The 23685-nt window shown below is 56.6% G+C and overlaps 1 protein-coding gene across 3 annotated transcripts in view; it reads left to right on the top strand.

The window, feature by feature from the left end:
• RANGAP1 (Ran GTPase activating protein 1) overlaps positions 1-21851 on the top strand; it is a 28041-nt gene extending 6190 nt beyond the window's left edge. The window contains exons 3-17 of one of the 3 annotated variants that reach the window (XR_003433024.1): positions 437-564; positions 3432-3491; positions 4901-5080; positions 7297-7431; positions 9370-9528; positions 10537-10650; positions 11016-11115; positions 11201-11285; positions 12356-12497; positions 13504-13623; positions 15229-15331; positions 16284-16372; positions 16646-16767; positions 17846-18047; positions 18786-21851. Coding sequence is in view for 2 of the 3 variants with exons in the window: in XM_027107774.1 (XP_026963575.1) it covers positions 437-564; positions 3432-3491; positions 4901-5080; positions 7297-7431; positions 9370-9528; positions 10537-10650; positions 11016-11115; positions 11201-11285; positions 12356-12497; positions 13504-13623; positions 15229-15331; positions 16284-16372; positions 16646-16767; positions 18786-18855 (1607 nt within the window). In the remaining variant the exon portion in view is untranslated. Of the gene's footprint in view, positions 1-436; positions 565-3431; positions 3492-4900; positions 5081-7296; positions 7432-9369; positions 9529-10536; positions 10651-11015; positions 11116-11200; positions 11286-12355; positions 12498-13503; positions 13624-15228; positions 15332-16283; positions 16373-16645; positions 16768-17845 lie in introns of all 3 variants that reach the window. The other 2 variants (XM_027107775.1, XM_027107774.1) reach the window with 2 other exon arrangements.
• The last annotated feature ends 1834 nt before the right edge of the window (positions 21852-23685 follow it).

Below are 23685 nucleotides of genomic sequence, written 5' to 3'. Positions count from 1 at the left end.
ATTTTTCATCATAATGAAACAGAACAGTAGTGAGCACCCCACACGCGAGTCATTTCACCATGAAAGCACGTGTGCCATTGTGCCTGCTGGCCTCTGACTTGTGCCGTTTCCCTGCTTGGCCTGGTGTACTCCCCTTCAAGGGTGTGCCTAGCACCTTCTTCACCCAAACCAGCCAGTTCCCCTTTTCCCTTGCCTCCCAAGCCTTTCATGCCTGCCTTGTTTTAACACTCATTAGAGAGGGATTTTCTGTGTAGCCATGTCTCCTGCTAGACTGTGAGCCGGTCCAAGTCTCCCTGGTGAGCCAGGGTCTGGCACCCAGTAGGTGCACCGTAGCCCTTGGAGTTGTGAGTGACGAGGTAGTCGCTGGGCCTCAGCTCCTGCCTCTGCCGTTCGTGGTTCCAGAAGTCTAAGGTTCTGTTTTTTTGGTCCTGGGCAGCCAAAGATGTGATTAAGGAGATTGAAGATTTCGACGGCTTAGAGGCCTTGCGCCTGGAGGGCAACACGGTGGGCGTGGAAGCAGCCAGGGTCATCGCCAAGGCCTTGGAGAAGAAGTCGGAGTTGAAGGTGAGGTCTGCAGGGCGAGTAGGCCCAGACTGGTTGGGGACAAGCCTCCGCTCACAGCCCCACGGCCGATGTCATTAACCCTTAAGGCGACTCAAGTCCATTTTGTGAGTTAAGGGAACTGAGGCTCAGGGGAGCTGAGGAAACAGCCCAGGGTCTTGCCACTGGTCAGTGGCTGAGCCGTATTCCCGTTTCCAAGTCGGATGCGCCTTCCGTGGTACAGCTGTGCTTTCTGAAAGGGGAGGCGTACAGGGCCTGGGCCATGAGAGGAAACGGAGCAGATTTGTCCAGGGAGGGCCCCGAGCTCGTTGTCAGAGTGACCCTTGATGTTTGTTTCCCTCAGGAAGATCACGGTCAGGTTAACAGACAGCCAAGTCAGGACTGTCTCTGCTCTCCTGCCCAGGGCCTCCTGTCCTGAGCATAAGCTGGGACATTTTCCTATGAAAGAACTCAGCTCTCCTCAGTGACCTGTGAAGGACAGGAACGGAGGAGAGGTGGCCCGGGCATGGAGGCCGCAGCAGCTGAGCTTTGGCATCCAAGGACCTGGGTTCAAGCCCCAGCACCACCACCTTATTTGCTGCATTATGAGGCCTTGCATTGGACTCAGCTCTGAAACTGGGCTCCTTTATGCAAAGAAGTTTTTCCTCCCTGAGATGTTGCCATGGTGGCCACATGCAGGCTCATGTAGTGAGAGAGCTTGAGCCGCGGGAATACCGCATGCATCTTGTCACCCTGTGTAGACCCAGGGCCTTGAATCGCCCCATGTAGTGTCTCAAGCCTGCTTCAGTGCTGGGAGGAGCCCAGGGTGGGAGCAGCGGCAGGGCCAGAGCTGCCCTTGACACCGGTGCTGTTCTGGCCACAGTACTGATGCGAGATAAGTTGCTATTTCCACTCTTGCAGCACGTGCACAAGTTAGGTCTTGACAGATGAGGAAAGTGTGGCCCAGGGTCACACATCTCAGGATTGCAGCCCAGATACCATCCCAGTCTCTTGACTGCTCTGCTGCCCACTTGGAGATCATTGAGGCCTAAAGCCTATTTCAAAGATAAGATACAAAGGGTCAGAGACAGGGAGTGGCAGGCCTGCATCAGCTAAGGCAGGACTAGAAGCCAGCCTTGTGCCCCAGAGCCCCATGCTGACCTCAGCCCATCAGAGTTGGGTTGGGGAAGCTTCAGGATGAGATGCCACTGTCTGTTGGGAGGGGCTCAGGCTGTGGCTACCTGTTCTGACCCTGCGCACCTGTGTGCAGGTGTAACTCACTGAGCAGACCCATATAGAATGCCTCCCGGTATGTTAGTGATTTGCATTATTGGAGGATGTGAGAATTCTACTGCAAAAATCAACTTCTCTTGTACTTAAGGTTGGGTTTAGTTCATACATTTTAAGGACTGGGTTTCAGGGGAAAGTTGCTTGTCCTGTGTCCCATCATTTCCAGGTTTGGCCCAGGAAAGGCTAGAGCTGCCAGAGTTGATATTTTGGTGGACACAGCAACCAGAGTTAGAGAGTAGGGCTGTGTGCTTGGAGCCTCAACTCTGCTGGCCAGCATGATACATGACCCAGTCACGTGGCCACTACCTTTGTGACATTTACCTAATATTTCCTTTAAATCAGCTCATTTTGAAGTAATTTAAAAGCAAACACGATCCCTTCTATAACTGGAAAATGGCATCCCTTACCATAAAGGAAATAAAAGAGTGTTATTCAATTCTAGTTTGAGGCCATTGCCATCCAGAGACTCTGAGCCTGAAGCCTGCTCTCCCTTCGTTAGAAACGCAGATGAGCTGGAAGTGGGGAGGTGGGTGAGACCCACCGGCCCCAAACCGAGCCTGCCTTCTAGAGGTGGTCAGGAGGGTTGAAAAGAGACTTGAAAAGAGAGTAACTTCCGGGACTTCCCTGGTGGCGCAGTGGTTGAGGATCCGCCTGCAGGGCTTCCCTGGTGGCGCAGTGGTTGAGAATCCGCCTGCAGGGCTTCCCTGGTGGCGCAGTGGTTGAGAGTCCGCTTACCGATGCAGGGGTTGTGGGTTCGTGCCCTGGTCCGGGAGGATCCCACATGCCGCGGAGCGGCTGGTCCCGTGAGCCATGGCCGCTGAGCCTGCGTGTCCAGAGCCTGTGCTCTGCAACGGGAGAGGCCACAGCAGTGAGAGGCCCACATACCGCAAAAAAAAAAAAAAAGAATCCGCCTGCAAATGCAGGGGACACGGGTTCGAACCCTGGTCCTGAAAGATCCCACATGCTGCGAAGCAACTAAGCCCATGTGCCACAACTACTGAAACCCGCGCACCACAACAAGAGAAGCCACCGCGTTGAGAAGCCCACGCACCGCAACACAAGAGTAGCCCCTGCTCACTGCAACTAGAGAAAGCCCACGCGCGGCAACGAAGACCCAGTGCAGCCCAAAAAAAGATAAATAAATAAATTAATATTTTTAAAAAAGAGTAACTTCCTCACTGCTGGATCCTGTATTGTTTCCTTTCTGTTCCTCCACCGCCCAAAATCATGTCGCTGTGGCCCACACAGTGTGGGAAACTAGCACTGGGGAGAAGTAGTGGGCCAAGAGTCTAGTGTCTTGGTCCTGGTCCTGCCACTGCCCTGCCAGCGGGCCTGGGGCCAGTCCCTTCCCTCTCAGCCTGATTTCCCTCTTGGAGAACCAGAGGGTTGGACAGATGGCACGTTTTCCTGACACTTCTGCTGATTCCCCCATGGTCCTTAGGGGCTGCCAGGTCCTATTAGCTTCGGTCAGAGCTGGTCCCACTTTTCACCCCAATTCAGCAGTCTTGTTGTGCTCAGTAATCCAAGTCTGTGGAGACAAGGGGCTGCCCGAAGGCCACCTCCAAGGGTTTCAGCTAACTCTTTTCTTCCTCTTTCCAAAGCGATGCCACTGGAGCGACATGTTCACGGGAAGGCTGCGGTCTGAGATCCCACCTGCCCTGGTGAGTGAATGGGGCCTCTGCTCGTGCCGCCGGCTGCAGGGACCCCTTTAGCACTTCCCAGGACTTTTTCTCACGGCCTCTTCTTTCCGGAGACTGAGTGCCCTGTGGGTGCCTGAGATGCTGAAAAGGCAGCCAGGCGAGCACAGCCTCCGCCTGTGTCCTGACGAGCAGGAGCCAGGAAGTGAGGACTCAGAGTCCCTGTGAGACCGGGCGGCCCGGTGACAGGAAGTACAGCAGACACTTCCCAGGGTTCACTCTTGAGCTTAGTGGTTTCGCCCGCAAGCAGCATGGATCTTACTCCCTACGTGATTACCCTTCTCGTCCTGGCCCCTCCCTCCCCTGCACCCTGTGGTCCCTCTCGACCTCATTCTGCACACAGGCTGCCTTGGCTGTCCTGTCTCCCTCCGGTCCTTCCCTTTCTCCGATACCACTCTTTTTATTTTTTAACATCTTTATTGGAGTATAATTGTTTACAATGGTGTGTTAGTTTCTATTTTATAACAAAGTGAATCAGTTATACATATACATATATCCCCATATCTCCTCCCTCTTGCTTCTCCCTCCCACCCACCCTCCCTCCCTATCCCACCCCTCTAGGTGGTCACAGACCACCGAGCTGATCTCCCTGTGCTATGCGGCTGCTTCCCACTAGCTATCTATTTTACATTTGATACCACTCTTTTTGCTTTGGTTCTCATCGTGGGTGGCTTCCCTCTGCCTGTTTTCCATTTCCCCATTCCTGGGGCTCAGCCCCTCTTGGGTGGAGCTCCCAGCCTGTGTGTGCACAGGCGCACTTGTGGGAGGGATAGGAGGGGTCACAGGACAGAACATGGCTCAAGGGAAGGGGGCGGGGCTGGCAGCGGGCAGCCTCTCAGTGTATCCTTCTAGCCCAGAGTGTCCTTGGGGCGAGGTTCGTGGTCAGTTGTTGGCACAATTGTCCATGTGCCAGCGCTGCCTTCTCAGGCCTCCATTTATCTAGCCGGCACTGGTGCTCCTGAGATGCCTGGGCACCAACCTCATTTCCAAAGCAGTTCAGTCCGGCAGACAGTTAAGGGTCATCCAGGTTGTGACAGGTGTCCCCATGGAGGCCCTGGAGGGCGGGCTCCCTGCGTGGGGGATTTAGGAAGCCCCTGGAGAGCTGCTCCAGTTAGATACCAGCCTCAAAGGATGGACGAGAACCAGAGGAGGCTGGGGTTAGAGGGCAGGTTAAATAAATTGATTTGGGTGATTTAAGAGCTCTCTGCAGGGTTTTCAGTCTGATATAACATGATCAGCTCTATAATGAAATGGTCTGTGTCTCTGCCAGTTCCCCACCAGCCTGGATGCCCCCTGAGGGCAGGGGGGGCCTGGCATAGATGCAGCACCTTGTCCGTGTCTGTGAAACGGACATGAGCTCCCTCTGTGCCCAGATCTCACTCGGGGAGGGACTCATCACAGCCGGGGCCCAGCTGGTGGAGCTGGACCTGAGTGACAACGCGTTCGGGCCCGACGGCGTGCGAGGCTTCGAGGCCCTGCTCAAGAGCTCCACCTGCTTCACCCTGCACGAACTCAAGCTCAACAACTGTGGCATGGGTGTCGGTGGCGGCAAGGTGGGTGCGGCAGCCCCCTTCCCCGCATCCCCATTGTCCTCCGCCTCCCTCCCTGCCCAGTCCCCTGCTACATTTGTGTCCATCTGAAGTATGTGCCCTTGGCCACCCACCGTCTGGGATGGTTGGCCTGTTGTTTTTCTCTTCAAAGGAGAAGGGCCTCAAAGGCAGCAGCCTGTGGCCAGTGGGGAGAGGAGATGGAATCTGTGAGTGTGGGGTTGCCAAGCAACCATCCTCAGTTCTTGTGTTGCCGTGGCAACACATAGGCAGTATTGCATACATGCTCCGACCTGCTGGCTCTGCAGAATGCAGGGCTTGGGCATCACTAGACCTGCTGTGCCCTCAGAACAGCTGGCAGAGCCATGTAAGGCCTGGCGTGTGCACGTGGGAGAGGGAGCCCAGAAAGAGAAACCACTCTGGGAGGCCTGGGCACAGCTCACCTTTGTTCCTGGCTAGGACCTTGCCCAGGGTGCCTCCCCCATCCTGCCAGCAGGTCAGGCTGGTCCATGTAGAAAGGCACCTAGGGAGGCCAGCCCTGTTTATTCTCTTCTTGGTCCATTCTGGCTGCTTTAGGCCTAGATTCTAGAAAGGCTGAGCACCAATCTGCATTCCCATCCTCCTTCCCTCATGTTCTGACCAAAAGGAGCAAAGGGCCAGGACATAGGAACAGACAGCGAACGGAGACATCTTCTCTTTGAAGATGTGTTACCTTAATTCTCTCGCCCTTACTGAAAGGTGGGTGACGCTGTCCCCATGTTTTCAGATAACTACACTTGAGCTTAGCGATGTTGGGTTGAGCACCCCAGATGATGTACCTAGCATGGGACGGATGTGGGATTTGAACCTGCATCCACACGGCTGGTCAGAGCAGCAAGAGGAGCCACCTACGTGATGCTCGCGGTGGCCCAGGCTGAGGAGCCAGAGGGGCCACCCCTGCAGACGGCCTGTCTCCTGCCCGCAGGAGGGAGGGCAGGTCACGCTCGTGCACCCATCTCAGCCAGCGCTCCTCCAGTCTAGGGGGCAATAGGCTGTATGTGTTAAGACATAAAAATGTTTGCATCAGCACTGAAGACAGGTCCAGCCCAGCCCAGAGTGGGATGTGCTGGGAGAGCCACCTCTGCAAAGATTCCTTGAGGCTGGTCTACAGCAGAAGTTGGCGGTCTCTGCCCTGAGCACACGCGTGACCCACCACCATCACGGAGTCAGGCTGGTGGTGTCCCGTGTCCTGTATGTGCCCCAAGAACAGAGCTGCGTGCAGGCAAACTGACCCAGCTGCCGGTCACAGCTCCTCCGCGTATTTGCTCTGGGAGCTCAGCCAGTTCATGTGCCTCCCCCTGAGCCTCGGCTTCCTTGTCATAGAGTAAGGCCAGTTCCACCTGCCTCCCAGGCCCGTTTTCAGGTTGAAACAAGGCGTGAAAGTACCTTTGCCGAGAGTGCTCCAGACCTAGTAGGTGCTCTAAACGTTATCTCTCTTCTGCTGCACTTCCCCTGAATCTTCGATGTCTTATTTACCCTGGTCTCTCCAGTTCCAACCTAGCAACCGACAGCATTTTTAAACTCCTGCTCTGTTGGTGTCACGGGAGAGAGGCTACCTCCTGGCACCACCCCAAGGTCAGGGCAAACCAGATTTTAGGGTTTCACCCCCAGCAGCTGAGCCCCTGCCGTGTGGCTGGCCTGAGCACGGGCGTGTGTCAGATGGGTGCGGCGGGGCCCTGCTCTCCTCGGCCGGCTCCCCTTAGGCATCGTGGAGCGTGGAAGAGATGCTGGAGGATCCGGAAGATTTGGGTTCTGTGCAGAGTCTGCCACTTAGTGAATGTAGGAGAGTTTCTGTCGCTCTCTGAGCCTGAGCTTCTTCAGCTGGAGAGTGGGAATCGCGATGGTCCCCACCTGACAGAGGGCTTCTGACAGTAAAGCGAGCTGTGAGGCCCCTTCCCCAGGACCTGTCTTAAGGTTGGCCACTCAGTGTTGGTGTCTCCCTTCTCCCGGGTTCAGGCTCCCCATCTCTGCTGTGGGGCTAAACCCCATGGGGTGACGAGACATGCAGACACGGTGGTGGATGTCAAAGCCCTTGTCCCTGCAGGGTGCTGGGTGTGGGTGAGGTATGACGCTGTGCTGCTGAACAGCTCTTCGTCCCCGTGTCCACCACCCTTGGGTTTCATGGCTTGTTGAAGACCAGGGCCTCCTGCCTTAGGCCCGGGCCCCTTGCCTTTCCCCCCCAGATCCTGGCAGCAGCTCTGACTGAGTGTCATCGGAAGTCCAGTGCCCAAGGCAAGCCGCTGGCCCTGAAGGTCTTCATGGCTGGCAGAAACCGTCTGGAGAACGACGGAGCCACTGCCTTAGCAGAGGCTTTTGGGGTGAGTGGTTTCTGCCCGTGGAGCCCATCAGACTTGCCCTTGAGCCAGCGGGGAGGGCGGGAGCAGGAGCCGCGGCTGGATGAGACGCCCCTGGATGTCCTTGTCCCCGCTGCTCCCTCTGCTTTGCCCTTGCTCCTCCCAGCGGGCCCAGGACACTGCTGAGTCTCTGCTAGTGAGAGGGCTGCACCTGCCCCATGGGCTAGGAAATTGGGGGTCTGTCTCCTACTTCTCTTAATTTAAGCATTTCCTTTGGCAGACGATATTCTAGCAGCATTAACCATGCTCAGGCCACAGCAGCATCCCCCGTGGTCCTGCTGCTTCCGGCACTCCACCTGCCTCAAGAGAGCGGACGTTGCAGGGGAGAAGGGCCTTGTGTCTTACTGGACCCCTGGCTGCAAGGGGCTTCTGCCTCTTCCTCTGTAGCTGGAGTGGCCTGGTCACCTCATAGACACGGTGACATTAAAGATTACGCCCTCTCTGCACCCCTTCCCTTGGTCGCTGTCCTCCATGTGCTGGGACGGGGTACATCGTTCAGCAGGCGTCCTCGGTGCTCTTAGAAGCAGAGGGGGGGCGCTTAACTTGGGTCCATGGGATCCCACTGGTCTGTGGGTAGAATTCAGGGCGTCTTTGAACATGGCTGGGGGGGAAATTGCATGATTGTTATCACTACCAGAGTTAAATACAGTGTTACCTTCCGCTGTGAATATAGACAGTAAACCTCAGCAGCTTTAGAAATTCCTGTAACTTTGTTACCAGGAGAAATCACAGATACTTTCCTGTCAAGTGATCGCTGTTAGAGATAGATAGAAATTTTGTTTCTCGTACATTAGGATCACAGTGATGGTACACCTAGGTCTTGTTATTCATTGCCTTAAGAGGTACATAGGTTACTACAGCACACATTTGGGCAGCTTCTCTTAATATTTTGATAATTGTCTTCCGAATAAATTTGTTATTCTATATAATTTAACTTAAAATTTAAAATCATCCTGAGGAGGGGAGCCCTGGGGCTTTCCCAGATTGCCCGACGGGTCCATGGCACAGAAAATATTAAGAGGCCCTGACTTGGAATGTGCCTCAGTTGGGCTGCCTGTATTTATTTGTGAACCCCCACACTGTGCTGGGCGCCCAGAGACAACAGAAGGTGCCTGGGTACAGAGTTATGCCCGCCTGTCCTCAGTCCCGGGTAGCAGTGGCGATTGGGACGTGGGCCTCTTCTAGAGCTCTTGGGGGCTGTTGGGGTGCAGACGAGAAGGTGGCTTCGCTACTCCAGAGTGATGAGCGCCATGACAGAGGAAGGATGAGGTGCTCTGGGGGCAGAGAGGAAGAGCCCTGGATTGTGCTGGGGGGTTGATCCAGGAAGTCTCCCTGGAGGGAGGAGGCATCCAAAATGAGAGCTGCTGAATGCATGAGGAGTCGGCCTGTCAGGAAAATGCCAACAACATAAGGAGACAGAGTTCCAGGCAGAGAAAGGGAGGCATCCAAAGCCAGAGTGAGAGACGAAAGACCCTCCTCGCCCCCAGAAAAGGAGGTGGTGTGTGGGATGCCAGTTATATTGTGCAAATAAGGCAGTAGGGCCCCAAGAGAGAAAGGCCAAGCAGAGCTATGTTATATAGAGTAGAGCCAGGGCTGACTGTCAGGCCAGAGCCCAGGGTCCCCACAGTGCAGAAGGTACCAGACGAAGACACCTGTGCTCAGAGCTGTGTGACCCTGGGCAGGTTACGTAGCCCCTCTGATGTCTGGTCATCTCTTATCTAGTGGTGATCCTAATCCCAGGTCGGTCTCCCTTGTGAAATTGTGGAGAGGCGGAAGCGGTCATGCCCTGAACGGGCCCCAAAAGGGCAGGTCCCTCTGGTGTCTGATGTGTAGTGCTGCCTTCCTGCCTGGGGCTGTCCCCCTTCCTTGGGGGTCCACCTGTCTCCCTCCTGCTCCTCGCAGATCATCGGGACTCTGGAGGAGGTCCACATGCCGCAGAACGGGATCAATCACCCCGGTGTCACTGCCCTGGCCCAGGCGTTCGCCATCAACCCCCTGCTGCGGGTCATCAACCTGAACGACAACACCTTCACCGAGAAGGGTGCCGTGGCCATGGCCAAGGTGAGGGGGTGCGGCTGGGCCAGAGCAGGCCCCGGAGACTGGGTCTGGCTGCTGCCTTTGTGGTGGACCCATCAGCAGGTGGCTCCTCTCCCTCCTACCCGCCCACTTGGTGTGTATCCCATGGGTTCAGCCATGTGAACATCTCCAGAGCGGGGCGTATGTCACAAGCTAGCCTGTGCCCTTTTGGGCAGCTCTGCGTGTCCATACCACCACATCCTAAGCTGCCTTCATGCAACCCTGGCTGTCGGTGCTGGTTTTGTTCTCAGAGGCCTCTTGGAGGCTGCTTCAGCCTGTTTCCTCACTGATTCTTTCGTCAGCTGTTGATTGAGCCCCAGTCTAGCACCCATCCCTGTACTAAGTGCAGGCCACACACAGTTGAGTCAAAGACTCTGCCTTCAAGGAGCCCTAATTCGAGGAGGGGAGGAAGTAGCTAATCGGCAACAGCACAGGGCCGTGAGCACAGTGGCTGGCTGGGTGTCCCATGACCCCACAGGAGTCTAGTAGGCCTGCCGTGGGGTGTTAGCAGAGACGTGTGCAAGGGTTGGGGAGCACACAGGAAGTTCCAGTCAGACGCAGGGCAGGCTTCCTGGAGGAGGTCACATTTTGGCCAAGTTCTCCAGGACAAGTGGACTTTGTCTGGACAAGGAGGGCGGGAGGGGTGTTTCAGGCAGAGGGGTCAGCAGCACGTGGGGAGGCCCAGAGATGGCAGGAGCCGTGCTCCATTGGGCCTGGTGTGAACAGGCCAGGGTTCGAGGTGTGTTGGAGGGCTGGAGGAGCTGGAGGGGGAAGGCAAGTCCTTGTGGCCTTGCTGACTCCTTGAGACGTGCTCCCGTGAGTAACAGGGAGCCACAAACGGGGCTTAGCCGGAGGCCAGGAGGCTACCTGGGGGCAACAAGAAGAGCTGATGAGTCCCCCAGACTGGATACAGGAGGGACAGGGTGTGATGACCAATATGGGGTGTGGCACCAGCTCGAGGAGGGCCCTCACCCTGGTCCTCACTTCCCGCAGACGCTGAAGGCCTTGCGGCAGGTGGAGGTGATCAACTTCGGGGACTGCCTGGTGCGCTCCAAGGGCGCCGTCGCCATCGCAGACGCCGTCCACGGGGGCCTGCCGAAGCTGAAGGTGCTGGCTGGCTGGCTGCCTCCTCCCTCCGGGGTCCAGGCTCCCCCACGCTCGGGGTGACAGCTGCGCGGGCAGAGCAGCTGTGGGGGGAGGTGGCAGGGTTGTAGCCTTCAAAGGCAGGTGGCCTGGGTTGATAGCCCACTTCTTCTACACCCTCCACCTGTGACTCCGTGCACGTCTCTTCACCCCTCTTGAGCTGCAGTCTCTCATTTTTCAAAAAGGAGGAGGAGAGTGGTACGGGTCATTGCAATATAGCAGAAGTATACTGCACCCTAACTAGGGGGAAACGGAGGCTTCAGGGTAGTGGCAGGCCTCCCGGCCCGTGTTTCTATCATCCGCCTCTACCCCTTCCCATTATTTTTTAGGAGCTGAACTTGTCATTCGGTGAAATCAAGAGGGATGCTGCTCTGTCTGTTGCTGAGGCCGTGGCTGACAAGGTGGAGCTGGAGAAACTGGACCTCAATGGTAATAGGGGTGGTGGCCTCGGCCCAGGCCTGCCGGGCGGGCCCCAGCCCCCGGCCTGACCCTCTGTTCCCTCCCCTGCGAGCAGGCAACAACCTGGGAGAAGAAGGCTGTGAGCAGCTCCAGGAAGTGCTGGATGGCTTCAACATGGCCAAGGTGCTGGCGTCCCTCAGGTGGGGAATCTGGATTAGTGGCTCCTTTGTTACTACTTTTATTCATTCAGTAAACGTTGGTTGAGTCCCTGTGATGTGCCAGGCACTGTGTTGGGCATTAGGGATATGACAGTAAGACAGCCAAGGTTTCTGACTCACGAGACCTCGTTGCCACGGGCGAGGGATCAAGGAGTGAGACAGAATAATCAGGTTATCACATGTATAGCAAAGGGACAAATGGGGGCTGAGATCGGTCACCCTTTGGAGTGGGTGAGTTGGGGAGGCCTCTGAAGGGATGACCTTTGATCATCAAGGTGATGTGACGGGCAAGGTGGGGCAGCAGTGACGTTGTGACGCGTGGGTAGTGGTCTGGGGGGCTCGGCATTGTTCCTGAAACCAGCCTTAGAGCTTGACTGTAGGAGGAGATTGATGCAGGCGAGTGGGGCTTCCTGGGTTCACAGAGGCCGGGGGTGGGGTGGTGGGGGGCTGCCTCCTCGATCGGGATGGGAGTTGGTTCAGCCCTCAGCACCCATCTCCGCCTGCCTCTCCAGTCTCTGCATTGGCTTCATTCACTTGTCAGGTCGTCGGTTGTGTCCCTCAGGGCCAGGCCCAGTGCCGCTGCTAGGAGCTATGCCAAGGTGGGCTCAAGGGGCTCCCAGTCCAGAGGACATGGAACAGCCTTCCTCAGAGGCAGGGCAGCCCCCTCCTTCGCCCTTAACCATAGCTTCCTGTGGTCAGCGAGATGTGGGTAGCACAGTCCTGGGCGTCTCAGCCTGGGCAGTATTCCTGCCAGGCCCTGGGCCGCAGCTGTGACAGGCGGTGTTCTTCATCTTCTCTGTCTCCCCAGTGGGGCCGTGGGTTCCTTTGGGACAGGGACGAGATTGAGGTCTTCCTTGTCTGCAGCGTGGGCTTCCCTGGGTGATGAGCAAGGAGGGATGGGCTCCCTGGTGACTCTACGTGTCCCCACCCTGGCGGCAGCTGCGCCCCTCGCCCTGTGCAGGCTCCTGCCCAGCTGGGGCCTTTGGGTTCTCGGAGCCATCGTGGGCCACTGGGCAGGGAGGGTCTGCTTTAGCCAACCCTGTCCTCTGCAGTGATGATGAGGGTGAGGATGACGAGGACGAGGACGAGGACGAGGAGGAGGAGGAGGAGGAGGAGGAGGAGGAGCCACAGCCGGGAGAGCGAAGGGAGCGGCCGACCGCACCGCCCAGGAAGATGCTGGATCCTGACGGTGGGGTGAGTCCCGTGGTTGCCATATCAGAGCCCTGGTCCCCCGAGCATGAAATCTTGAGACGTTTTTCACGGGGGTCATGGGTGTGGGATCCTCTTAGGCAGTGACTGCAAACTAGTTTTGACTGCACACTCTTTGTGGAAAGAGGAAATCATCCCAACGTAGTTGTATTTGTACGTACCTCAGTCTAGATGTGTTTATTCATCTATAAATTATAACACGCGTGACGCTGCTACGTTACACGCAGTCAGTAATTGTATACTGCAGTGCTGCAGGATCCTCAGCTGGTTGAATCCGCGGATACAGAGGGCCAACTGTAAAGTTATACAGGATTTTCCACTGTGCTGGGGGTATATAAGTATTTCTAAAAGAATAGGGTAAAAAACAAGCATAACTAGAAGTTTTTTTTCCTACTCATCTTGGTGACCCATAAGGATGGCCCCCATTCCAGAGACTGGCTGGCTTGGTGACTCAGCTTGGACACTTGGTGTTCCTTTCCTGGCCGGGAGGCTGGTGGACTCAGGGCTGCCACGTCTGTTCCCTCAGAGGTTCCCAAATAGAGCTTTGGGAGGACTTTGGGTTGGACAGATTCAGCAGCTGTTGAATTTGGCTTATTGTCCAGTTTTATGGAAGCAGTTCCAGAAATGGCTGGGCGTCTTTGGTTCTTTGGGCGCCTCTGGTGCTCGCCAGCAGTGCTTACCCGGGCTGAGGCTCTAGTTCCTGGTGAGGCCACTTCAGCCCTGGAGTCGCTTCTGCAGCATCACACGTCATGGCGAGGATCCACTTGGCTGCACCAGGCTCTTGGAGTCTGAGGGAGGTGGCTTGCCCCGACCCCAGAGGCTCTTACACAAGGAGCCGACCAGGGCCAGCATCTGTGGGCACCCCACCCTTGGGGAACTTTGGGGAATTCTGGACTCTGAGCCTTGACTGGCCTGCATGAGGGGCATATGTTCTGGGTAAGGAGTCTGGATCTGGACCTCTACAGAGCCACCTGTGCCACCTGTCCCCCAGGAACCAGCTCCTGTCCTGTCCTCCCCGCCTCCTGCAGACGTCTCCACCTTCCTGGCCTTCCCCTCCCCGGAGAAGCTGCTGCGCCTCGGGCCCAAGAGTTCCGTGCTGATAGCCCAACAGGTAACAGCACTTCCGACACCAGACCTGTTCCGGCCTTGGCTTCCGGAGCTGCCGGAGCAAAGGTTCAGGCAGAGCACGGGATTTGGGGGGGCGGGGCACTGTCGATGTGGGGGGCGGGGACTACCACGTGTTGTTTTTTTGTAAGACACACACACACATGTAAATGGGTGTGACCAGTGGTTGCAGATGTCTGCGCCCACTGCGAACACACTTGGGCTGTGAGGAAGGGTAAGCCTGTGGCACCTCAGTGATGACTGGAATTCGGGAATCTTCCCAGGACTCTCATGTGAGCACACGCACCTAGGCTTCCCTCTGTGTGTTCTGCAGGACCAGCTGCTTCTAGAACAGCTGTCCCGCCCCCGGCCCCTGTGCAGGTCCCGCTCTACTTGCGTTCTTGCTCCAGCCTCACTTGTTCGTTGGTTGGGTCGTTACTTCGTTCATTCGGAGACAGTTATCGAGCACCTCCTGTCTGCTGGCTGCTGCTCTGAATACTTGGGCATGATTTTATCTAACCTTCTTGGCAACCGGAGTGTAGATCCTTCCACTCTTATTTTACCGACGAGAAAACTGAGGCTTACAGAGGTTAAATGATAAAAACAGGCACGTCTTGTTTTACTGTGCTTCACGGTTACTGCGTTTTTTGCAAATTGAAGGTTTGTGGCTTCCCTGTGTCGAGCACGTCTATTGGTGCCATTGTTCCAACAGCATTTGCTCACTTTATGTCTCTAGATAACGTCACATTTTGGTAATTCTCACAGTATTTCATACCCTCCACCAACAAAAAGATTATGACTTGCTGAAGGCTCAGATGACAGCATGTTTTAGTAATACAGTGCTTTTTAAATCATGTATGTGGCTTTTTTAGACTTGATGCTGTTGCACACTTAACAGACTTAAACAATGCACTAGGATACCAGAAAATCCACATGACTCGCTTTGTTGCGGTATTTGCCTTATTGCTGTGGTCTGGAGCCACACCCGCAGTATCTCTGAGGTATGTCTATGCAGAGAAATAAAAGGGGCCACTCGCAGAGCTGCCTTGATATTTTTGCTTTTTATCCCCCGTTTATATTTTTCTGTACTCTTATTTTTTTCCCCCATGATAAATGAGATTATATGATGCAAACCTCCATGTGGCCCACCTTTTCACTTAATACCATTCATCATTTTCCTGTGTCAGTAAAATTCTTCTCGTGCCCTTTATCTCAGTGAGTGGATGTAGCACTTAAGCCATCCACTGTTTCTGTGGATTCACATTCTTTCCACTTTTCTCCGTCGTCAGGGAAATTGAGGTCAGTTTCCTTGTGTGTTAAGTATCGTTTGCATTCTGGATTATTTCGTCAGGTTAGATTGCAGGAAGGGGATCTCCGGGTCACAGGGATAATGATTTTTAACGTGAATTCTCTCAGTGTGTGTGCACACCTGCTGTGGCCGGGCCCGTGCAGGCTCTGAGGAGACAGCGTGGGGCGAGGCAGGACCTGTCCTTGCCTATTGAAGGCCCATTTCTTGCCAAGGCCTCCTCTAGCCACAGGCACATCCCCACTGTGTGCCAAGGCCCTGGGGCTCTCACCCCTGGTGACCAGCCATTGTCTCCTGTGTCCTCAGACTGACACATCTGATCCGGAGAAGGTGGTCTCTGCCTTCCTGAAGGTGTCCTCCGTGTTCAAGGACGAAGCCACAGTGAGGTCGGCGGTGCAGGATGCAGTAGGTGCGTGGGGTGGGTGGGGCCCGGATGGCTCCTGCCTTTCGCTGCCCCCGGGGCTCGGGTCGGAACATTCTCCTCTCACCTGCTCTTCCACTGGGTTCTTGCCTTAGAGCCGGCCGGGTGCTCGCCTCTCTGCTTTTTGCAGTTGGGGAAACTGAGGCCTTTCCCAAAGCCATACAGTTCTATACGGTGAGAACTCGGGCCAGGTGGCGCCCACCGCAGGAAGGTCGGACCTCTCGGAGGAGGGGTGATGAGAGCCGAGCCCTTGTCCCCACCTCTGAGCCTGTGCACACACAGTCCCCTCCACCTGGAGGTCCCCCTGCTTTCCCCGCATCTTTCCCAAGGCTTCCCAGGATCTCTAGTGTGGCCAGGTTGGGCCAGGCAGAGGGGGGAGGGAAAAGGTAGAAGGGAGTGGAAACACTTGGGAGGCTTTCTCCAGGGTTGTCGGTGACACTGAGACGGGAGGGTCCATGGGGGGGGAGGCTGGGTGGGGTGGGGGTGGGAGTCTCCGTGTCTGCTCCCTGAGAGCCCCGCCGCACCGTGGGCGTTTGTGGGAACGGGTTACCTGAATTCGGTTTCCCAGAACAGCCTCGCTCGCTCGGAGGCAGGGGCCCAGGCGGTCCCTGCGGGCCCTTGGCCATGCCTCCCCCCGTCCCTTCCCATCCATTCCCCCAACCCCACCCCCAGAATGGCTGAAACCTCCCCCAGCGGTGACCTGCCTCACTTAATCTCTGCCCAAGCCCGTCTTATCTGTGAGGCCAGGACAGAGAAGGGCCAAGGTATCACAGCTGGCAGGTTGAGCCCTTCGCCTGGTGCTAGCTGTCCCCTCAGTCTGCCACCTGTGTCCACATCCCACCCCCCGTGTTCACCTCCTGATGAGCGCAGGAGACAGGGCCCAGCCTGTGTGCTCAGGGGCTGCGGGCCCTTAGGCCTCTTTGCTGCTTCTGCCTTGCAGATACCTTGATGAAGAAGGCCTTCAGCTCATCCTCCTTCAACTCCAATGCCTTCCTCACCAGGCTCCTCATCCACATGGGGCTGCTCAAGGTGCGCTGGAAGGAGCGCGGGCCCCGGGGGGGGGGGGGCGGGGGTGCACCAAAGGCAGCAGCATCCCGGACCTCGAGTCCTGCCGGGGCCTGTCACCCACACTGGCCCCAGGCCTGGGTCTGCTTAAGCAGCCTCGGCCTTCGTGACAGGATTTAGGATTCAGCTTGACCTTGGCCGTGGGGCTGTCAGCAGGGGCCAGGTGGTGGAGACCTGGGGTCCCCCAGGTGACCTTTTGAAGCTCACGCTGCCTTCTGCTGTGTGTTCCCCTTGCAGAGTGAAGACAAGATCAAGGCCATTGCCAACCTGTACGGCCCCCTGATGGCATTGAATCACATGGTGCAGCAGGAGTACTTCCCCAAGGCCCTTGCTCCTCTGCTGCTGGCATTCGTGACCAAGTGAGTGTGCCCTCGTCAGCTCACGCGGCCAGTGACCACGCGTGCAGGCCTCTGGTCAGCTGAGGCTTCCCTGGCCTGGTGACTGGGGCGTGTCAGAGGCCCTCACACCTCTCGGGCTCTCGGCATCTGTGTTTGAGTCTCACCACCCCTGTGCCCAGCTGAGGACACAGGGCTCGGGGACAGTGTCTCCCTGAGAGAGACAGGGGATGTGCACTGGCCCCATCTTGCAGACGAGGAAGCGAGCTCCGGGTCAAAGGAGGTGTTGGCCCACGGTCGTGCTGCTGCCCCAGGTCCTGTACCCGGCAGCGTCTCTGGGAGCAGTTCTGTGTTCGTTCCCCCAGCTACCTAGGCCAAAGGGGTCTGCCCATTCGGCCTTCCACAGCCGCAGGCCCCTCTCCTGGGGACGCCAAGTGCCCAGACACACGAAACCTTGGCCTCCTCCTGGAGCGTCCTGGGAAAGGTGGGGCGCTGGCCACAGTCGAGTAGGAAGGAGCCTCCAGACCTCAGGGCCCCTCAGGGGCGGGTTGGGAGGCTTGTCCCCATCCTCACTGAGGCCCTGCGTGGCCCCCAGCTGACGTCCGGCCATCCCCAGGCCTCAGTCTCCCCATTTGCCCAACCAAGGGGTGGGTGAGGTTGTCGCCTTGGGGGAAAGTGGGAGGGGGTGTAGGAGAAAGGAGGTGCCCGCACCCTGGGGGACATGTAACACTGGCGGGTCCAGACCATCAGTCAGGGTGCTTAGAGCGTGGGACGAAGTGTCGTGGGGCAGCCCGCCTGGGGTGGGGGGTGAGGAGCATGCGCCGGTCCCCCAGGACCTAGTTGGCATCTCGGCCTCTTTGCCACCTGACATCTCTTAGTTCCGTGTGCATAGCAGCGCCTCCTTAGTTGGGCCTGACTCCCTCGCCGTGTCTGCCCCCCTCTCTGCCACCACACTCCCCCCACCCAAACCGCCCCTTGCACTGCAGCTGCTCCTCTGCTGGAGTCCAGGGCAAGTCCAAACCCTGGTCCTGGATCTCATGCTGGCTGCAGCCTGGCCTCCCCGCAGCGAGGTGCACTCTCCCCACACCTGTTCCCTCTGCAGGAGATGTTGCCTCAACCCGTGGGCCTTCGCTTGGACTGTCTGGGGTGTCCCCACGTGGTGGCCCTAGCCCCCGCCTGCCAACCCCTGACGAAGCCCGGCTCCCTCTGTCTCCTTCCAACCCCTGGTTGGGACTGTTCGCTCTGCATTCCCATCATCCCCTGTGTGGCCCTTGGGCTGGGCATGGACACCCTCGCCCTTGATGGTCAGTTGACAGGCTGCCTCCTCCTGGCTTGTTGCCTGCCTTCCAGTGCAGGCCTCAGTCTATTCCACTTTAAAAGAGGGGGGCTTGGTAAGAGCTGCCCCCAGGGCTTGGGGGTGACTGAGCGACGGTGGAGTGATATGCATGCCCCCTTCCCTCAAGTCCCAGCCCAGTGGTCTGGGATCCAAGCCCGGACGGGACCAGGTAAGGTGTCTGTGGGCTTCGGTCCTGGCTGCACCACAGGCTCACCCATCCCCCTGAGCATCTTTCACCAGTTTCTTTCTCTGCAGTGAGACTAATGATCTTGATGGTAACCTGTTACTCGTAGGGGCCCAGGTGGGACTCCTGTGGTCCACTCTTACATGTGCACTAGCAGCTGCTGAGGGCTCCCTGGCCCTGTGCACACTGGAGAGGCCTCGGAGAGCCTGTCTGGTGGAGAGCAGAGGCCCAGGTTCCCTGCCGGCTCGGCGGGCCTGTATTCTGGCCAGCTCTAGGCCATGTGGCCTCGGGTGTATCACCCGCCCCTCTTAGCCCCACCTACCCCCACCTGCAGAAGGTGGGAGCTACCGTCTCCCTTGCAAAGTCACTGTGAAAATGAGAACGATGGAGTCGGGTGTATATTTTGACCTCAGAAACGGCCCCCACTCCATCTTCACAGGGGGGAAACTGGCCCTGCTGTAGCCTGAGCTTCCTGGCCCCCAGAGGTGCCCGCCCCACCTGCTGACCCTTCTTTCCCCGCAGGCCCAATGGCGCCCTGGAATCCTGCTCCTTTGCCCGCCACAATCTACTGCAGACGCTCTACAAGGTCTAGACGCAATCTGGTCTCTCCCCATCCCTCGGCCTGGACCGGTGCCCTGGGAAGGGACTCAGAGGAAGGACTCTGGCCAGCAGCAGGGACGGTCTTTGTCGCGTGTGTCGTGTCTCCTGAGTACGTGTGTTGGTGCGGCGTATGTGCAGGTGTGTGCTTCGTGTCGGGGTTCGCATTTTTAACGTCTCCCTGCTGGCCTGGCCCTGGTCCCGCTGGAGGGGAGCTGGCCCCCAGGCGGAAGGGCTGCAGGCTGCTCTGCCATTAAACTCACCGCCATCTGAGGACGCTCTGCTGATCTGTGCCGCAGGCGCCAGGCCCTGGTGGCTGTCCCCACCCACCTCGCCTTCCTTATCCTCTGGGGCTGCACCAAAGCCTGGGGTGTTGCTGTCCGTGTGCTGTTCCCTCCGTGTTGTGGCTGGGTGTTTCCTGCCCTGCCTGGGGCTGCTCACCCGATGGCTGCCTCTGCTTCCTGTCGCCAAGTCCCGGTCCTGCAGCCGCCACTCTTCCTACCATCCACCCACGCTGTGCTGAGCCCTCAGCCCGAGGGCCAGAGACTGCTGTGCGTGGGGCCGCGAGCAGAGGGCAAGACCCTGGCACCCACACCGTGTGGACAGGAAGAGAAGCCAGTGGGCAGACGCTAGGGTCTAGGCGCTGGACTTGCCTGGACGGTGCCGGCTCTGTGCCCGGTGGGCCCTTCTCTGGCTGCGGAAGTGTCTGTGACAGGCCTGCGTGCTGAGCTGGAGGGGGCATCTGGGCAGGCCCAAACCTGTTCTCCAGCCTGGGGGGGCAGGGCCAGGGCCCACTGATGCCTGAGCTGCATCTTGGGCACCCTTAAGGATCTGGGGCAGGGGCCGGGTGGGGGCTGGGCATGCCCTGTGACACCTTGCTTCCTCTCATGCTCTTTGTGTGTCTGGGCTGTGCCCGGGGCTTCACAAATAAAGTCATGTGTACCAGCAGCGGAGACTTGAGAAGCTTTTCACCTAAAGTGGGCTGTTCTCAAGGTCTTGGTGCCTGGGGTCCCACCTCAGCATGGCCACTGTGACCCCATCTTGGTCTGTAGTAGGGGGGCAGTCCATCTTGCAGAAGAGCCACCGGGCCAGCCCTGTGTCATGACCTGGGGCAGACCTGGATGCTTCCTCTGTTGTGGGCATGCCGGCTCCCATGGGACAGCTGGGTGGGTGGTACCCAGGAGGGGCAGCGACCCATAGGGGTCGGGGAGGGTGGTGGGACTCCTGCTCCGGGCAGGGGAGGATCTGAGTTGCGGCCTGTCTCACCTGCCTGGCCCCACTTCACCCTTTACCCGACCTCTGGGCTGCTGCTCCACTGGCCCCTTCATTGCCCCATTGGTGGGCCTGGCTGAGCTGGACGGTGTCCAGAGTTTGCCACAGGCCCTGCTGGCTGCACAGGCAGGGGCCCCTGGGCCTGCCTGGGAAGCTGCCATGGGGCCCAGAGTGGAGGGCACCACCCCTGGGGTCCTCCCCTCCGGCTGCCACAGCGGTGTGAGGATAGCCCAGCACTTCTTACTGCCCCTCCTAGACAGCAGGCACAGGAGCAGAGAGGTCCCTCCGACGTTTTTTAGGGGGCAGTGTGTCTTTATTGGCCACGGACTACTCCAGCATCTTTCTAGGGCGGGTGGCAGAAGCGATGCCCAGGCCCTTGCCCTCCCCTCCTCCCAGCTGATAAAGCAGGTGGAGGTCCGACCAACTCCACCCCCATCTCCTTGCCTGGCCCTGTTTTGAGCTCTGGGGCTGCAGGTGCAGCCCTCGGAGAGCTCCCAGCCTGGTGCAGGAGACCATGTGTGGTCCAAAGTGGGGACTGTGGGCAGTGAGGTCAGAGAAGCCTTCAAGAGTGACGGGTGCGAGAGCTGAGTCTTGAGGTTCAAACAGGACTTTTCACAGGTGATATTTGAGAGACGGAGAAACTGCAGCTTGGAGCCGAATAGGGGTCTGTCCAAGGTTTTCTGGCCTGGGTGTTCCTTCCCTCCAGGCCACCCGGGGCTGGCCCTTGTTCCTTCCTAGCTAATGCGGGTCCAAGCTTCAGATCAGACTGAGAGAAGCAGCACAGATCTCGTTTCCTTAACCTCACAACAGGTCGGCAGTGCCTGACTCCTGGGACCCAGGGACTGAGGAGGGTGCCCCGCCCCTGCTCAGCCCTTCAGAGCAGCTCCAGGTGCAGGGAAGGGCCTGGGGGCCTCTACTTGCTGCTTACTGAAAAAGGAAATTTCCCCCCAGACTCAAACGCCAACCCTAAGATTACACAGGCTCCAGGTCCCTGAGCACCGTGATTTGGTGTCTGCAAGATCACAGATGCCTTTGCCTGGGCAGCCTGTGACCCCCACATAGGAAGGCCTGCTCAGCACCAGGCTATTCCCACTAAAAGGAGCTCAGCTATGGGCCAGGAGCTCACAAACTTATCAACTCCATTCTAAAAGCTCAGACTGGAAAACCCCCAGGAAGCATGGCAGAAGGCACTCCTAGCAGCACTGTTTGATGGCAGGAACCTAGAAGTGACCCACAGGCCATCAGGAAAATGGATCAGGAGCCAAGCCGCACAATGCAACGTTACACAGCAGTGACAGTGCATCCACTGCGGCTCGGCACGCACCGTGCACGCCGTGGATGGATCAGTAGTGACATCGAGTGAAAAAATCTAACGCCCTTAGTTCAAAAGCCAGTAAATGGAACGTGTGGGCATGTGTATGCGTGTGACAAACCCAGCTTTCACGATAGGAGTTAGTCTGGGGAGGGCAGGGGACAGGACGGGGTGGAAGCACAGTTAGGCCACCATCGTGCACCAAGATTCTAAGTGATCTAAATCCGTTTGCCTAAGGAGCCATATTTTTTAAAGGAAAATTAAACACAGGAGAGCATTTCTTGACACAAAAAGCACAAGCCATAAGAAAACTTGCCTATTTCAAAATAAAAAGTGAAAAACAATGACCAAAAATACCGTAAAAGTTAACGACAAGGTGAGAGAGTAGAAAGACATTGCGACATATATAACAAGGATTCATGTTGAGAATATACATCCAGTTGAAAACTGGGCAAAGGGTATAAACAGGCAGTTCACAGAAGAGGAGACCTGAAGAGCAAAAAGAAATTATGTTCGGGCTTCCCTGGTGGCACAATGGTTAAGAATCTACCTGCCAATGCAAGGGACACGGGTTCGAGCCCTGGCCCGGGAAGATCCCACATGCCGCGGAGCAACTAAGCCCGTGTGCCACAACTACTGAGCCTGCGCTCTAGAGCCTGCGAGTCACGACTACTGAGCCCACGTGCCACAACTACTGAAGCCCGCGCGCCTAGAGCCCGTGGTCCATGACAAGAGAAGCCACCACAATGAGAAGCCCGCGCACCGCAATAAAGAGTAGCTGCCGCTCGCCGCAACTAGAGGTAGCCCGTGCACAGCAACGAAGACCCAACACAGCCAAAAATAAATTAATTAATTTAAAAAAAAAAAGGAATTATGTTCAACTTTACTGGAAAATAAGGAAATGTGAAATACAACCACAGATAATACCATTTCAGACCAGACTGGCAAATACGATTAAAAGAGGTGACACCAGGAAAGAGGTGAATCTGGCACGTCTTACACGTTGCTGGAGGGATGTCAAACTACTAAAAGCCACTATAGACAGCAATTTGGCAGGTACTGAGAAAGCTGAAAATGCACGTAGCCCGTGACCCCAAATTCCATTTCTAAGGATCTACTTGAGAGAAACTTGTATGTGTACACAAGGAGACATGTACAACAGCAGCCTGATGAGGGATACCAGGAAATTAAGAAATAACCAAATGTAAGTAGAATAGTTAGATGATGGCACGTGCATGCAGTGAGATCTCATGTAGCAGTTACAGTGAGTAAACCGGATGCAGAAGCTACCTGTATCCACTGAGTAAATCTTCAAAAAACACTGCTGAGTGAAAGAAACAAGTTTGCAAAATAATATGCACTGTTTGATACATTTAAAAAAATTAATGCCCTATATCGTAAAATTATACTACTTCATGAAAGTGGTTGCCTCTGGGTAGAAAGGGAGGAGAGAGAATGAGACTACACCTCCTTATTACCTGCGTCTGGGGCAGATTGCGCTCCTGCCTCTGTCCCATGCCGCTGTTGTGGAATATTTATAGAAGGGAATGCTGGAATTACTATATAAAAATGAACGAATTTTTACAATATGCACCATAGGTGAATCTCACTAAAATAATACTGATTAAAAAAAGCCAGACAGGGCTTCCCTGGTGGCACAGTGGTTAAGAATCCGCCTGCCAATGCAGGGGACACGGGTTCAAGCCCTGGTCCGGGAAGATCCCGCGGAGCAACTAAGCCAGTGCGCCACAACTACTGAGCCTGCGCTCTAGCACCCGCATGCCACGACTACTGAAGTCCGCGCACCTAGAGCCCATGCTCCGCAACAAGAGAAGCCACCACAATGAGAAGCCTGTGCACCGCAACGAAGAGTAGCCCCCGCTCGCTGCAACTAGAGAAAGCCCGCACACAGCAATGAAGACCCAACAAAGCCAAAAAAAAAAAAAAAAAAAGCCAGACATAAAAGGATAAACACTGGGGACTTCCCTGGTGGTCCAGTGGTTAAGAATCCACCTTCCAATGCAGGGGACGCAGGATTCGATCCCTGGTCAGGGAACTAAGATCCCCCATGCCTCGGGGCAACTAAGCCCGCATGCCGCAACTACTGAGCACTCGCGGGCCGCAACTAGACAGAAGACCACGTGCTGCAACGAAGATCCCGTGTGCCGCAACAAAGACCCGACACAGCCAAATAAATAAACAAATATGGGGGGTAAAAAAAAGGATGCACACTGTGCAGTA

Source organism: Aethalodelphis obliquidens, unplaced genomic scaffold (assembly GCF_003676395.1).
Source record: "Aethalodelphis obliquidens isolate GAN/ISIS:26980383/991018 unplaced genomic scaffold, ASM367639v1 scaffold8, whole genome shotgun sequence".
Taxonomy (NCBI): Eukaryota; Metazoa; Chordata; class Mammalia; order Artiodactyla; family Delphinidae; genus Aethalodelphis; species Aethalodelphis obliquidens.
This window is presented reverse-complemented; position numbering and strand designations above follow the sequence as displayed.